This window comes from Alternaria ventricosa (assembly GCF_023758065.1).
Source record: "Alternaria ventricosa strain BMP 2768 chromosome Unknown scaffold_13, whole genome shotgun sequence".
NCBI classification, from domain to species: Eukaryota; Fungi; Ascomycota; class Dothideomycetes; order Pleosporales; family Pleosporaceae; genus Alternaria; species Alternaria ventricosa.
The window spans coordinates 293,701-309,455 of NW_026055693.1; the positions used below are offsets into that span (position 1 = coordinate 293,701).

Genomic DNA, 15,755 nt, shown 5'->3' on the forward strand with positions numbered 1-15,755 from the left:
AGGCAAGTTCCATGCTGGGAACTTTCTTCAAGTCGATACCGTGGCCTGTTAATGCCGGCCGGCCTGCAAGCGGCACTGAGAGAAAGCAAGACAAGTTCCAGGCTGGGAACTTTCTTCAAGTCGATACCGTGGCCTGTTAATGCCGGCCGGCCTGCAAGCGGCACTGAGAGAAAGCAAGACAAGTTCCATGCTGAGAACTTCCTTCAAGTCGATGCCGCGGCCTGTTAATGTCCGCCATGCCCTGCTTTGACTGGCATACAAACGCCTTCTCGTCGAGGATTGCGTCCACAAGATAGCCGTGTGACGGGTACAGATAGCACGGTCGGTGCATACTGATTGGCAATGTCTCCTCGTCGCATGCGTCCAGTAAGCCTCTCTACAACCATTGTGCTAAGATGACATGGGTGATGGAGACGTCCGCCGCGTTCCAGGACGAGAAATGCAGGTGCTTAGCTAAGGGACTGCGGCAAAGTAGCAGTATGATGACGCTGAGAATCGACTCATGTTAGCATGGTGGGTAACTGTCGCAAGGGGTGAATGAGGACCATGAGGGAGAAGAAAGAAGAGGAGTATGAGGCTTTGCCGATAGAAGGAGAACCTACTGGCTGGTACTGTATCAGTGTCTTCATAATGCGCAACAGTTTAAACGATGCGAACGAGTTCGACGAGTCCCGGTTGCTAGTATGCGACAAAAAGGTACATGATGGTATCGTAGACGCTCTGATCAACCCGTCAACCAAGGTCCAGCCTCAACAACCGTCACGCCTTTCCCGAATGACGACCTTCCCGAATACCGCCATGCCCCATTATATGTCTGATAGCACAGCGGAGGTAACGGCTACCAAATGGCGCGATGAGCTCCGCATCTAGATCATGAGTTAGATAATGCCGAAAGCGACTGGTGTGAAACGAGCGGTAACGGCAGCTCAAATTCGTAACGCTGATATAACGCAAGGGCTCTGCAGAACGAAGTTAGTACGATGGGAGAGGAAAGAGGCGGAGATACCTGAGGTGAATGAGTTCGTCTTGGCGAACAGAGCAGAGCTCTGTCCGGACCCCCGGATCGCGGTAAGGTGCGAACTCGTCCCAGGGGAGCCTCCACGGACTTTTCAACGTCTCGCTTCATCGGCCGCTCGTACCCATGAGCTTGATCTTCAGGTGAAGGACGGATCAAACGTGCTGTCAAGCCTATCCTTTCTTCTGCTTCGCCTTTGGAGGCTTGCCCTTCCGACCAGCGGCGCTTGCCAGGCGCTCGACTTCTTCTGCACACTCGCAATCGTCATCCGGGAGCTCATTGCGATCCTGATTGCCCTGCGATAGCGCCTTGCTTTTGCCGATGAAGACGATGATGTCAAGAAGCCTCTCCACTTCCGGCAAAAACACGTTACCCTTCATGTGGTCAAGGACGTCCCGGGATGAAAACTCCGCGAGACTACCGAGACCAGGGAACGGGAGCAATGTCGTTGGTCTGATCTCATCGCAGACCTTGTTCATCTGGAATACCAGCTCAGCAGTCACGCCGAAGTGGTCGACCATTTCCAGGAAACTCAGGAAGGTGTCATGGTTGGTGGTCAGACCTAAGAGATGAAGATGTCAGCATATGTCTCAGGATAGTCCGCGTGAGCAAGTCTGCCTACCATCCACTGAACGGATCAGCAAAGTAACATGGCTGTCAGAGTGATTGCGGAACCACCCGCGAATCGACTTGACCCATTCACTAGCCGACGTCTCCTTCTTGAACCAATTTAACTTGGTTTCGCTGTGATACACTCCACAGTATGACTCGACCTCAAGGAACTGAACGGGCATTGGACAGTTGAGTGCGAGGCGGTCTGCCATGGTGTATCCCTCGACCACGCGACGTAGCCGAAAGTCGCGCCACCTTCGTTGGGCGGACCTTCTACCCGTTGGATCTGGTTCCTGCTTCTGCGAAGACTGGCGACAGATGACGAGACAATAATCACCAGTCGGTTGAAAGGTTTCATCCCCTTCTTCCGATGGCGAATCCGAGGGTAAGAACCGGCCCGTTTCACTGGGTGAGAGACTCCATGTGACTTGTCTCGAAGAGTTTTCCTCTTCTTCTTCCCGCTCGATGTTGTCTTCATTGATCGTGAGATCAGCGATAGACCTAGGAGAGACAGTCTGGTTCAACAGTCTGTCATCGCCTCTAGGAGACGCGGTCCATTCCACCGGTCCGCGAGCTCCTTCTTGCCCCGAAAGCAAATCGTCTTCCTCTTCGATCCCGAGCCCGGTCAGAGGCCCGTTCTCAACTGAGGGAAGTATGTCGTCTCCCTGGGTAGCTGGTCCTGGGGACTCACTAGCCCGGGCAGCATCGCTACCAACTCGGGAACCGGCATTTTCAGCTGCAAGCGCGTCAGCTCGCTTTTTCGCATCGCGAACGGATTTTGGCGCCTTGGGCGTCCGCTTTCCACGCTTCCTTTTCGCCATTGTAGTGCAGTTTGCTTCCTGCTAGGTTATGAGCTTCCGAACTGTAATTGTGATGCAAGATACTTACAGTGAACTGTAGACAGACAATACCTAGCTGTAAGGCGAAAAAGGCGTAGATGAAGTGGAATCATCTCGCAATCGTGCTTCAAGGCATCGACGCGCTAGCGCGGTGCGTGGCATGACGGAGTACGCTGGGACGGGAAGGCACGACCACCCACAACACTCGAACACAAGATTCGTTATCAAAGTCAGGTCTCCATAGAACTCTCTCTATGCGGGACCGCGCCTTCTACACTCTTATATCCCATCATGCGGGCTGCATATGGGAATTGAGACTGTTGTAGCGGTAGTGTCTTGCGTGGCTTCATAGCGCATACCCATCACGGAAGGTAGCTTGGATCATGCGTCAGAACCTCGGGAGTGACCAAATGCTTCTACAGTCTAGGAGAAATCAGTGCAGAGTGTCGATGAATATGCTGGACACTGCAGTACTCAATATTGCGGCATTCGTAAACCTTGGCAAGCACACCTGCATCCACAACTCCCACGGTGCTAGGTCTCGAATGACCGAAGTTGGATAGCTCCTGCCGCTGGCATTCTGTCGACGCTCAAGCCGACCTCATCGATGTCATCATAGCTCCTGCATCCCCGCCACCATGACGACTTCTCCCACCACCACATGCCGCTCGCCTTTGAGTAACACCCGCCCTTCGAAATCTCTTGTGCGTCGACGCTCATTCTGCTGGCTGCGTTCCCGCTTGCCTCAGGGTTGACGCTGAAGACTCTCATCCATCGACGCTCAGGTCTCTTGCTGGCTGCGTTCGCGCTGGCCTCAGGAGGGCTGGGTAGGATTGTCCTTACCTCCACTCTTCTCATCCATCGATGCTCAGGTCTCTTGCTGGCTGCGTTCGCGCTGGCCTCAGGAGGGCTGGGTAGGATTGTCTTTATCTCCGCCTACTTCTTATCCGTCGATGCTCAGGTCTCTTGCTGGCTGCGTCCGCGCTGGCCTCAGGAGGGCTGGGTAGGATCTTCCTTGTCATCTGCCTTTTCGCGGGCCTATCGATGCTCACCCGCTGGCTGCGTTCACGCTTGCCTCTGATCGATGCTACACACCTTCCTAGCTGGCCTATCGATGCTCACCCGCTGGCTGCGTTCACGCTTGCCTCTGGTCGATGCTACACACCTTCCTAGCTGGCCTATCGATGCTCACCCGCTGGCTGCGTTCACGCTTGCCTCTGGTCGATGCTATACACACCTTCATAGCTTCCGCAGACCCACAACAATCGATCAGAATGACATCTTTGTACCCTTTCAGACCTCCCTCCTACACGCTCCTGCACGCTCCTATGCTCATGCTAACACTATTTTAATGTTGCACAACGTCAGACAGTCCGAATTGCAACCTCAACCCAACCAGCTTTCTCTCCCGACCTCCTGAGCGAGTACCACACTCACGTTCGATGGCAAGCGATGTTCGACGGCAGGCGATACTCGATGGTAGGCGATACTCGATAGTAGGCGATACTTGATGGCAGGCGATATTCGACGAACGCGATATCCAGTGGCAGGATATGGCGACATGGCGAGCTACTCTGAGGTGGCCGTTGCGACCAGGTAGCACGCATAGCGCAGAGCTTGCGGTCACGCCCGTGGCTAAGTGGGGCATCCGCATCCCTGCAGCCCTACCTTCCTGTCCCTGCAGAAACCTCTGCTAACAAGCGTGCCTTTTGCATATTGGATCAAGCACGATCCGCAGGATTCTGATTGACACATCCAACATTACGATGCCCTGCCTCATATCCTAGTCCCGTCACCCTTCGGATCGAGCAAGTAGCCAACTCGCTGCCAGAGACGTCCGCTCGACTGCGCCACCACCAGCCACTATGCAAGCCGCCAACGGCAACAGTTGCGGATGCCACGAGGAACCGGGGACCTCCATACCTCCACGACCCACAGCGCCGAGATGAATGACGCGCCTGTTCTACACAGGACCGATACACAGGTGTGTCGGGCGGGCCTCGCTCAATCTCGTCTCCCAGACAGACGAAGTATCTCCATCTCCCAACTCTGCACCTTTGCTAATTGCTCATTTACAATCAAGTCGGGCGTACCCGTAGAGGAAGACGCGGCGGGTCTAATCCAGCCATCACTCAACATCGCTCACCACAGGCTACGACCCTACGCACACAGCCATGGACCTGTATTACCTCGGACGAATGCCGATAGCTAAGACTGGGATAGCTCATGGCCGTGTTGTCGAAGAAGCAGATGAACACATACGCCTGGCAACCAGTCAGCAGACGACTACGCTACAAACCGGCATGCTTCTCTCAGATGTCTGCCATGAAGTCGCCACGGTCTTTATAACATAGACGTCGAGATGCAACATACTGTATGTCTTGCAAGCTGGCTAGATGTAGCCCACATTCTGTACTCATGCTAACATTTGCAGACCTTGAACTGACACACTCATTCAGCCCCGGGCCCGAGACCAATCGAACCGACACCTCGTGCTACTCGACTCGCAGCGGCGATCTACCACAAGCTTTGAGCCATCGCACAAGAAGACCTCAAGGTGTGGTTCTCTTCGCACAGGAAGGACCGCATACGGAAGTTTCAATCATGAGACCACGGCCTATATCATGTCCAACCGGTATCGCACGGAAGCTCGGCTTCTACCAATTCTACAAGATCCCTCCATCCAGCTCCCTTTCCCGCATATCACTATGGGCGCGCAACTCGGAAGCACACCCTGTAATCACTCAGTAGTACTGTGATGATCTACGCAACGAGCCATACCTCCCGCAACTGCCACGTTTCTACTAGACGCTGCATTCATACGAAGCTATCACGATCACAAGTAACTGCTACGGTCTTGATCTCCAGTCACACAAGGCCGGGTTGGACTCAAGGACCAGTCAGGCTTTGTATCATGTCGCAGACGCTTTGCATCGACAGACCGATGTATCGATCCTGCTAGAGATGCAACGCATACACGTCGTGGCAGTGTGGCACGATCAGCTGGCTCCCTTTCAACGACATAGCTCCTGCGGCAACCATAGTTTCGGCTTGTGTGAGGACGGCCGTAGAGATGGATATACTTGAAAGACACCAAAGGCAAGTCGACATAAGCCGAGGCGGCCCCCTGCCGAAACGGTCCCCAGCACCACTGCCAGCGGTTGGGCCTACCCTCCGCTTCTTGGAGGGAGACCTGAAGAAGACTTACTCCCGCCGATTTGAGAGAGCTGCTACGGCGACCAGAACGAGCAAGCATTACCGCCTCGTCAAGACCCTGAACCGACCGTTATCCCAAAGCGAGAGAGTACAACAACAGCTTCGAGAGCGGATATAGCACGGCTGGAGCATAAACTGAAGGAAGCATGTCGGCAGGGCGTGAACGCTGGACGCGATGCTCGTGCCCTCAACAAAAGTTCTTTCTCGGTAGCCCACTCCGCTGCCTGAGCTGAGCAAATCCTTCGCTCCACGTCACGCATACATGTCCCCATCCTCCTCGCGACGCTCTTCTGCCAAGACATCACCTGCGCCAGAAGACATGCCTTCTCCCCCCTCCAGCAATGACGACAACCCACGTCGCGTCGCCTATTCTCAAGCCCGGTAGCAGCCCTTTTGTTGTCTCTGCTTCGGATTGTTTTGCCCTGGCGGGTCCTAGAACCCCCGCTCCGATACCTGAAAAGATCAAACAGAGGCTTAGCAGTAGGAGCATCGTTGACAGCTCTACATTGGAACGCAACGCTCCCGAGACCGAGCATCCCGTCCGAAGAATAGATTACGTCTAGCCACATGGCGGAGCACATGGCAAATCACAAGTACCACGCCCACTGCTATCTCCTGGTCCGATATCGTACGCCTCGCTCGTACTATCTTTCATCGCCCTGATCTTGCGGTCAGAGTTTGGAGGATTCGCAACATCACCGCCACCCAAGCAGCTACATAGTCCTGTACCTGAACCAGGCAGCGACCTTTCTGTCGACTCTAGTAATAGCCGCTAAGCATCATGAGTCTAGTAACTTGCCCTTTGTGCATTTTGCCACAAGCAGCACCGATACCTCCAAATTGAAATCGACTCGGATATCCAAGGTCTGGCCACATCGCTGTATGCAAGAAGTCGTACTCTGGTCCTGTCACCTTCATTGCATAGCACTGCTGATAACCCAGTGCAACGAGCGACTCACAACTTCCAAAATCTATAAGTACGCATCTAAATAAGTCCTCTCGGAAGCAGAAGTACCGCCTGGGTGGACATGTTGAGTTTTCATCTCGAGAATCTCTCAACCGTTTGAACAGTGGGATGTTTTTGCCGGGAGTACAGAGAGTTCCTCGGCATCCTCGAATATGTTGCGATCCACAACGCTACCATCAGAGGTAACAATGATCGCAACACGTTGGCAGATCACCCTGCGCCTAAGCATCATCCCGTCGGTCCTACCAAGTGCTTACCCCAATGTGACTAGTTATGTACAGTGGCGTCTGAACTTCACTGTAGTACGCACAGCTTGTCCTGTCGAACTACATGCAGCCGTGTTCTATCTGCTTGAGTCCAGAAGGAAGTCGACCGAAGCTCTGAGAAAGCTTCCCACCCCCCTTCTCTGCTCGTTGCCCCACCAACGATGACTGGTATGCTTCTGACTCATCTGTTGTTCCCATAGCCAGCAGGCACGACCCGTCTACTGGCGAGTTGCCTCGACAGCCGTTTTGCAGACCCAACGTTCGCCCTGTCATCAGCCCCGTCGATGTCTCGCTGGAGGCTGAAGATCCGGCTCGCTGATTCCGGGTGGGTTGTTTGGCTGGGATACGCGCGGAGCGCGACAACATCGATGATACTGTCTGACATGGGTGAAGTTCATGCTTGATGTGCGGGAAAGCCCGAGAGTGATGTCTTTTGCCTGATTGGGTGAATAGAACCCTTCGCGGCCGAACAAACCGTCGATATTACATGATTGGCTGTACGAGCAGCCGCAGTACCTTCTCAGCCAAACTAGGACACCCTCGATACTTGCCCAGTAGCTCCTTACTCTGCTAAACGCATGGACGAGTGGTCAGCCTGCTTGACGATCGTTACCGACTTGGATCCACACAGCATCTGGTTCGAGTACGTCTTGTTTAATACAGCTCGTCGGAAGGCGGATGCCAATTCCAAACTCGTACACATTGAAGCGGAAGCAGGCGAGCTGTTTGGCGTACGATTCTTTATCTCCGGCTACGTCTTCGAGCGCCACAGCATCTGGGTCACTGTCAACATCGATAGTAGTGACATGTACCTTCTTGCCGCATAATAGAAACCGGAACTCGTCGAACCTTTTTGCATCCATGAAGTTATACTTGTGGTCCTCATTTCCAGCCCTCTACCCCTTGCGACCAAGTCCGCAACACACCATGAATTCAGTAGCGTGTTTTAGCGGGTGGGAATGACATGAACAGGCTGGTGTTGTCCACGGGTGATATCGCGCTCATGCGAAAATCGCACATGTCAACGCTCATCCGATCCATTGGCGGCTTTAGCACCGATACCTATAAATGGAGACCCTTACTGAGGGTGCAGGACGACCACGAGATTACTGCTTAAATATCTTGCCAGATGAGCAAAGTCTGCGATGAGATCCGACCCATTTTGTTCACTCCCTTAGACACGCTGGCAGATTGACGTATGGCTCGATCGGTGTATTCGAGGTCGACCTCTTGTTGTTTGATGCCAAGTCGCCAGATCGCCATGCAGTCTAACCCGGAATATATTCATCGGCTCAGTCTCAACTGAAGATTGGATGTCGCCTTCTTCAGCAGCCAGTACAGCGGATGCATCTTTATCAAATAGGGGCCCGGCATCTCCAGCCGCAAGCAAGCGCAGGAGCTTGCCTCCGCGCATCGTGAATGGATTCGGAGGGGGCTTTGATGTACGTTTTCCTCATTGTCTTGCTATTGGGATTGAGAGATCACGAGATTGTGTTTGCGAGACGAATGAAGATCCGGTGAGAGCCGATTGAAAGACTAGTGCCATGCATCTCCGAGGAAGTTGCAATGTCCCCAACGACATCCAGATGACGCACAACCTCGCAACCACGACGAAGAGACGGTAGATATCACTATAGTCATGTCTACGCTCTCGAGGCCCTTCGAAGGCTCTTTCTACACAAGGCCGTTCGATCTGATTGGTCCTGCTTGAGTTGTATAACGCCCATCGTCAACGAACCGGATGTGCATCGTTATGTGCGACTTCGTACGACCGCAGAACCACTCGCACATCTCATGTGGCCATTTACTAAGCGTATCTTTCTCTCTAAACCGATTCGTACGCGCCCGGCTTGCTCAATCACCGCAGAACGAATATACCTTAGCAAATACGTGTGGTGTTGAGGAGTTGGCCGTCAGGCGATCTGCCATCGTGGTGCCTTCAGATACGCGACGATCGATACTGTCGTCGCCCTCAGCATTTGACGATAGCCTACAAATGACTATGCAGGATTGGTTGGTAGGCTCCACATCTTTCGGCATTTCGTCATCTTCTTCCTCCTTCTTGAGGCTGATAGTTAACGGTCTTACTACATCGAGCTTTTATACGTGTACGATCTTGCTGTAGGTGTCGGGCATGCTATAGCCGCTGCAGTAGTTGCAAATACCGCTGCCGTAGTCGTCACGCATGCCAGTGCGACTGTGACTGTCGCGCATAATGTCCTGTCCTTTAAGGTATAGGTAAAATTGTCATCGTACTCTCTCGATGCTCTATGACCTTCGTGAACGCCTGCGCGAAGAAGATAGTAGTTGCATGTACCCCGGTGTTCAGAAACGAGCACATCGAGAAGACCTAGATCAACTGCGTATCCACCAAGAAGCTTGTAGATATCTGGTACTTCCACTCACTCGGCAATGCAAACAACGTGTTGCAGACCTACCTAACCCTCGAACATGTCTAGCGCTTCCCATAGCTCCGATGCTTCGAGCGATGTAGTGTCGTCGACGCGCTTCAACAAGAACTAGGGCGACGAGAAGCACAAGAACAGATTCGAGATTAGCGGCAACATCTGTCTTAGGGACGAGTTGCCGTAGTCTGGGGTCAAATACAACGGGCTGAGTGCGGACGACAGAGCCTTGATCAACACAGATCCCTAGCTAGAGTGCGATTGCGATAGACAAAAACACGGTATATGCTCTTGCCTCTACGAGAAGCCGACAAAAAGGTAAACACAGCAAAATCACAGCCACGACTCGAACAGACACCTACAACATAAGAGCAAAAACAAAAACAAAAACATACAACAGTAAGTGTTCGCTGGCCAAGCTACTAACGAACATATCCAATGACTATCCTATAGTTCATGGACTTGCGTCGCGAACATATCCCATGACTATCCTATAGTTACATGGACTCGCATCACCCTAATAGGCCACTGCACTACAGTGGTCTATTGCTCGCATGGTCGTATGTGGAAGAGTGAATAATATTGAACATAATAAAGTGAGCCAACATCCAGGCAAAGGTGAGTAAGGGAGTTCCACAGTTACGATGTGTGGGTCCGCCACGCGGTGTTACGCCTGGACACAAATCGCATTTCATCCACATCGCTTCTTCACTCCGCACGTCAGTGTATACCAAACTCTGTCATCCCTCTCTGATACTTCTGAGTAACGAAACACTCTCATAAAGTGTTTCTGCGACCTTCCCAACTTCAATGTTTATGCAGTGACATCATTTCCTTCTACGATGAAGCGTTGGGGCGCTCATGTTGTACCCACCACATACAGCCCAGGAGTGTAGATTTAGACACATCTCCTCCACTAGTACGACACTCAGTTCTTTGAGTCAAGAGTGCGAAAGTGCGAAACTGGCCCAGGTGACGGTGATGACGATGCAAGTTGTGTCGCGGGAGGCTTAGCGTGGCTTGGCGGGTGGGAGCGAGGTCCATTGACGGTAGGCGCACCCCAGAACTTCTTCTTCACCGAAACTCAAATTTTCAGATTGTACGTATCTTGCTCTACTTTGACCGCGGCATGCTTGCTAACCACTATAGCACAAAATGGATCTCACAATGACTGACGTCTCGGAAAAGCCCCAGGGGGAGGGCAGCCAAAACCCCCCAACAGTGGCTAACGAAGGCGCCCCTAAAAAGGCTGTCCGAGTTGCCAATCGCCGAGGTCGCAAGACTGAGGCACTGTTGAAAGACAAGGCCGTGCTGGGTGAAATCAGCTGGTCTAAAGTATCGAAGCCGGGGTCGCTCCTTGCTGACCGCATCGCGGAAGGCAAAGTTGAGTGCGAAGGTGACGATGCTATCTTCGCCGCATGGGACAAGGGGGGTAGGAAACCCTGCCCCACCTGCCAGAAGAAACACGCGGGAGCTTGCCTCTCGAAGAGAGAAGACGAGGTTCGGCGGTGCAAGCAAGCTCTGCTCGCTGCCTACCAGCGTGAGCAGCTCAAGCCTGTGCCTGTCCCTGCGGCAACCCCCCGTCCGGCTGCTTCGGCGGCTGGGGCTCCTACTCCTGCGGTCCGCGTTCCTGCTGACGCTGAGGCTCCGGCTGAAGCGGAAGCTGATGAGCCAGCGCCAAAGGGTAAGGGCAAGCGACCCTATTGCCACAAGTGCGAAGGGTTTCATCTTGGTGAGAGATATCCCCGTACGACTGAGCATGAGACACTTACTGACTTTGTATAGGTGAGTGCAACAAGCCAAGCTGTGAAAAGTGCGGCACGTCGCACTACCCCCAGCAGAAATGCAAGCCCTCTCCGCAGCGCCTGGAGATGTTCGAGGCTATGTTTAGCCAAGTGACCGACCCGAAGGCTGCGGAGGCAGCAGGGCAAATGTTCAACCAGATGTTCGGCAAGTCATCTGCGTCCTCTTCCACACAGAAGGGGAAAGGCAAGAAGCGCAAGGCCCCGGATGGGGACGCTGCCAACGGTAATCAGCAACGCTAAGCTGATAACCCGGGGCTATGGGCCAACCTCGTTAAAAACCCAGCTGTGAGCATAGCCACACCTCCGCGCGGTTCATGGCGGGAACTTCACACTGCTTTGAGCATGCTGTGATGCTGAGATGGCGAAGCTCGGTAGCAGGCCTCCTTTGGTACGTTCAACACTCTTCCATTCCCTTGCAGCGCTAACATGAACTACGTCTTTGCTCCTTCTTACCCGCTCAGGGCGCCAATTACATGCGCCCTACCTCGATCAATTTACTCGCTGCGGCTGCATCTTCGACGAGGCTCGCTTCTCTCTAGCGACTCACGCGTACCGTACCTCACAGCCACGAAGCATGTTCTAGCCGTCTCTGGCGCTGATACACACATCAATGGGAGGACTATGGGCAGGGAGAACGATCAGAGTCAGCGGGCAGGATGGAGACAGACACATCAGGGTCGGCCGATGGGGGTGAAGGTGGACATGACGGACAATTCACCAAGTAACGTTAGTCAGGGTGCACTTCAAGTTCAGTTGAAATGGAAGACTTCATCATGCAGCATACGACTGCACGTCAGGTTCATGACTGACATGTACACAAAGCAATGGACGCATGGTAATCGTCAGTGTCATGACGCTCTCTACTTCATGGCCGTACGTGTGGCTCGATGATGACCCGACTCTTCTGATGCATACATAACACCGCGAGCTCCGATGACTTTCTATAAGGGGACGATACATGGCCTCTGCCTGGACTTTAATAGTATAATGCCTCCATCACTAGCGCACTTACTCCCACGACCACCGACGAGATGGCTCACTATCGCTTGCCAATCTTCAGATCTCCTTCACTTTCTCTATACTCCGTCTCAGGTTGCACCAATTTTTCTTCTCTTTTGCTCAGCAACGAACCGCACCACAAACTATACGACTGCACGACACGTCAGCGACATGTTTTCCTCCACTACTCGCGCCTTTCAATAGGCTTGGAACAACATTGACGACACACTCGATGTTAGCAGCAGCGAGGCGGTCAAGGATTAAGTCATCAAAGCAATGAAGATGAGTGTCTACGCTGCCCACAATCAACGAGGAGGGTCAACAAGAGCAGACAACATACGACGACGAGCTACATCGATGGGAGGGAAAGGGCGATCCCTATTGGTAGACATGCGGTTTCGAACATGCTCCGCTATGCATGAGCGTCGGTAAGGCTGAGATCTTGTCTATCAAGAGCGCCCTGCGCCGCATTTACGAGAAAGATCAAGCGACAACGCGTGTGAACCCTTCGCCAGCGCCTTCTGAAGCTGCATCCGCAGACGAGGAGGACACTGGCAAGAAGAAAGAAGGGATGAAGGAGAGGATGAAGCAGAAGAAGAAGAGGGAAAAGCGCAGGCGATTATGCGGTCGCTGCCGCAACTTCCACTCTGGCGAACGCGAGATGCCGGAGTGTTAAGAAAGTACAACCTTAATAGACCACTGTTACTTCCAATCGACAAGAGAATGCCAACAATCAAACTCCAGAGAGTCTACCCTCCACCCGCAAACGAGAACGTGGTCTAAGAGCCAAGAAACCGCCAAAGAGGGTGCAACAAGCTGAGAAATTGCGAAAAGCTGAGGAGATGGAGTGCAACATCGAAACGCATCAACCTTCTGGCGAGTTCTGCCCGGAATTCCGAGAAGTAAATCGAGGTTCAGGGAACGGTCATGACCAACGTCGACCCGAGAGCAGCCGCTGAGCCGCTGGGGCTACCAAGAATCTCATCCCTGTGTTGCTCCCAAGGTTGCTGAGAAGACGCAACAGGGCAAGAAGAAGGGCGCCTCATCGTAGGTACTGAATTCATGTCTAGGCAAACCTCCGTGTGGTTCACAGTGGGGACTTCGCATTGCGCGACCTCGGGAGCTTTCAATGCTAAGATGGCGGAGTTCAACAGCTGAACATCTGTTGTAAGCTAACCTCCTTGTCTATTCCGTCCTTCACGGTGATTCAGCCCTGATCCTTTACTATCTAGGTACCGCCCCATCCGCAAACCTGTACTCTTGTCACTGTAAGCTCCTCTCACATGCTCGGTCCGACATCAAACCACGATAGCGCGGAGCGCGACCCAGAAACAGGCGAGCATATCGGCATTCAGTAAGCCCGCCGGTGTATCCTCCATTTTTCACATACTTGGGTACCCTTTGCAACGTCCTTGTCGCCTCTATCCTCGCGTATGAGCATCCACGTTCAGCTTGCTGCTCCTCACTCAAGAGCCTCCGAAACGCCTCTTAGCCAGCGTTCTCTTTTCTAACAACGTTGTACGCGAAGACACGGTTATGTACCTCGTGCTGTTTCCTTGTAAGCTTATCGCGGAGCGCGGCGAAAGCGACTCGCTCGCTGTTGACAGCACCATCGTTGCTAGTGTTGGGCAATGTCTTAAGGATACGGAACGAGAGAGAGAGCTGTCTGCATCCTTCTAACCATCGCCCTGTCCTTTTCTTGCTCCATTGCAAGGTGTTTCTCCAGAGCTTGTAGGAAAGGGCAGGGCGATGGTTAGAAGGGTGCAGAAAGCTCTGGTGTTTCTCCAGGGCTTCAGCATCGACGTTTTCATACGGGGTTGCGGAGGACGGAGAATTGTTAGTATATAGGTACCGGAAAGAAGAGGCGGCCTCGAGTCTTACCAGCCACGATCTAGAGCGTGTACTCGACGTGCTCAGCACTGAGTCCGCCATCGATATCCTCGCCGAGATGTACCCATGCTTCTACCGATTTACACTCATGGCTATGGATAAAGAGGTATCTTGACACATGCTGCGGGCGTTGCTGTGCCAGCAGCCTGGGTGAACGCTGTGTGTGGAAATGTGACTGAGCGACCTGAGTGAAGAAGTACTGGTAGGTGATATATAACACTTGTAACTTCGATCTCCTCTCGTACCGGAAGTTTATTCCCGGTGTCGGAATGTCTCTTTTTGCCATTTGCAAAATATCTTTCTTTTTGCCCAACGATGAAGACACCCCTCACGGACGTGGGCGTCTTTTTCCACACATGTTGCGACATGACTGCACACGTGCACGCCCAAATTTTAGCTGCTACGTAGCCCTCACACTATCTTCTCTGTTGTGACATGAGTGCGGTGCGTTGAAGTCGGGTTAATGCGTGCCACGACCCCAACCTCGCACCTGGGCACCCTTCATCATCACACTCCCCTTGTTCCCACCGCCTCATGCCAAAAGCAACAAATCGACTACACTAGAGTCTACATTGGCTGGAAAAGAAGCAAACAACATTCTGGAGCGATGTAGACACCTCCAGGGCTGGGTCTGGTCTTTCCTCGGATAGAGTGCCACCATGCTACCGTAACATCTCTGTCATTATGAGTCGATCACAGTTCAGCCACGCGCGCCCCTGAGCTTAGGAAGCAACAGATCCAGGTAGCGCGTCTCGCCGCCTCTCGTATTTGCTGATGCATCATCACCACCGCCAGGCACACCGCGGCCGCGATTCGTCGCCTAACATTGCAAGGCATGGTGGCGTCGGTAACACCACGAAGTATTGATTTCGACAGGTAGGAAATGTATAACTTCAAGCCTGGTCCGCCGTGACAGCGGTGCATCTCCATCAGCCGTCGCCAGTCATCCAACATGCGTCCCTCCAGCTACATCCCGCTCCTCGCCGGCGCTGCCATTGCGCAAGAGTCCGCGACGATCCTCAACTTCTTCCAATTCGACAGCACCCTCACCGTGCTCGGTTCAGATGCGAGCGCAACAACCTACGAGAACAGCTGTCCGTCAGATGGAGTCGGCGTGTCAGTCGTGCCGTCTGATCTCCGTACGGCATGCACCTGTCGCGAGAGATTGCACTAACACCGCCAGAACCAACCCCAGACGACCCCTCCGAGACTCCCTCGCCTACACCCGCGCCTCGCATGCGCCGCCAGGACGATGATTCCAACGAGGACTACTCCTTCTGCGAGCCGTATACCATCCTACAAGGCCCTGAGACGTACGAGATGCACCTCACGGACCCGACTCCAGGCGCGTGGACAATGGATATGGCCTGCAGCTGGCAGGGCGCAATGTCCACGGCAGACTTGACCTGCGACGTTACCCAGAGCGGATACGTCCCGGACCAGGCCGACCAGGTCGCGTCGACAAGCGTCTTGTCGCAGAGCGAGATACAGGAGATGGAGGCGTATCAGGTGGTTGCACTAGTCACCGCGACTGGTGCGTCTTCTCCAGGATCAGCCTCAGCGACTGGAGGGCCATCACCTACTGGCTCGGCATCAGGAACAGGAGCGACATCGCCTTCGAGGTCTCAATCCGGTGCCGCCTCGACGCCGAGCACTGGTCTGGCACCTGCTGGATCTCTCCCGACTGCGATGGTCATGATGGGTGCTGCGGGTATCCTCGCGGCAGCCGTAGCTCTGTGAG

General features: G+C 53.5%; 3 protein-coding genes across 3 annotated transcripts; 2 read left to right on the forward strand and 1 right to left on the reverse strand.

Annotated features, from left to right (window-relative positions):
• Nucleotides 1–1,188: 1,188 nt before the first annotated feature.
• On the reverse strand, nucleotides 1,189–2,448 carry J4E93_007310 (uncharacterized protein; the record flags this gene model as incomplete). Its single annotated transcript, XM_049345220.1, has 3 exons — nucleotides 1,189–1,577; nucleotides 1,638–1,759; nucleotides 1,898–2,448. 3 exons carry the CDS (start codon nucleotides 2,446–2,448, stop codon nucleotides 1,189–1,191), a joined length of 1,062 nt encoding a protein of 353 aa, XP_049197450.1.
• An 8,027-nt stretch (nucleotides 2,449–10,475) lies between these two features.
• J4E93_007311 (uncharacterized protein) lies at nucleotides 10,476–11,365 on the forward strand (the record flags this gene model as incomplete). The annotated part of the gene is made up of 2 exons (XM_049345221.1): nucleotides 10,476–11,052; nucleotides 11,106–11,365. The coding sequence occupies 2 exons, from the start codon at nucleotides 10,476–10,478 to the stop codon at nucleotides 11,363–11,365; spliced, it is 837 nt and encodes a 278-aa protein (XP_049197451.1).
• Nucleotides 11,366–14,966: 3,601 nt separating this feature from the next.
• On the forward strand, nucleotides 14,967–15,754 carry J4E93_007312 (uncharacterized protein; the record flags this gene model as incomplete). The annotated part of the gene is made up of 2 exons (XM_049345222.1): nucleotides 14,967–15,153; nucleotides 15,198–15,754. The coding sequence occupies 2 exons, from the start codon at nucleotides 14,967–14,969 to the stop codon at nucleotides 15,752–15,754; spliced, it is 744 nt and encodes a 247-aa protein (XP_049197452.1).
• Nucleotide 15,755: the final 1 nt, after the last annotated feature.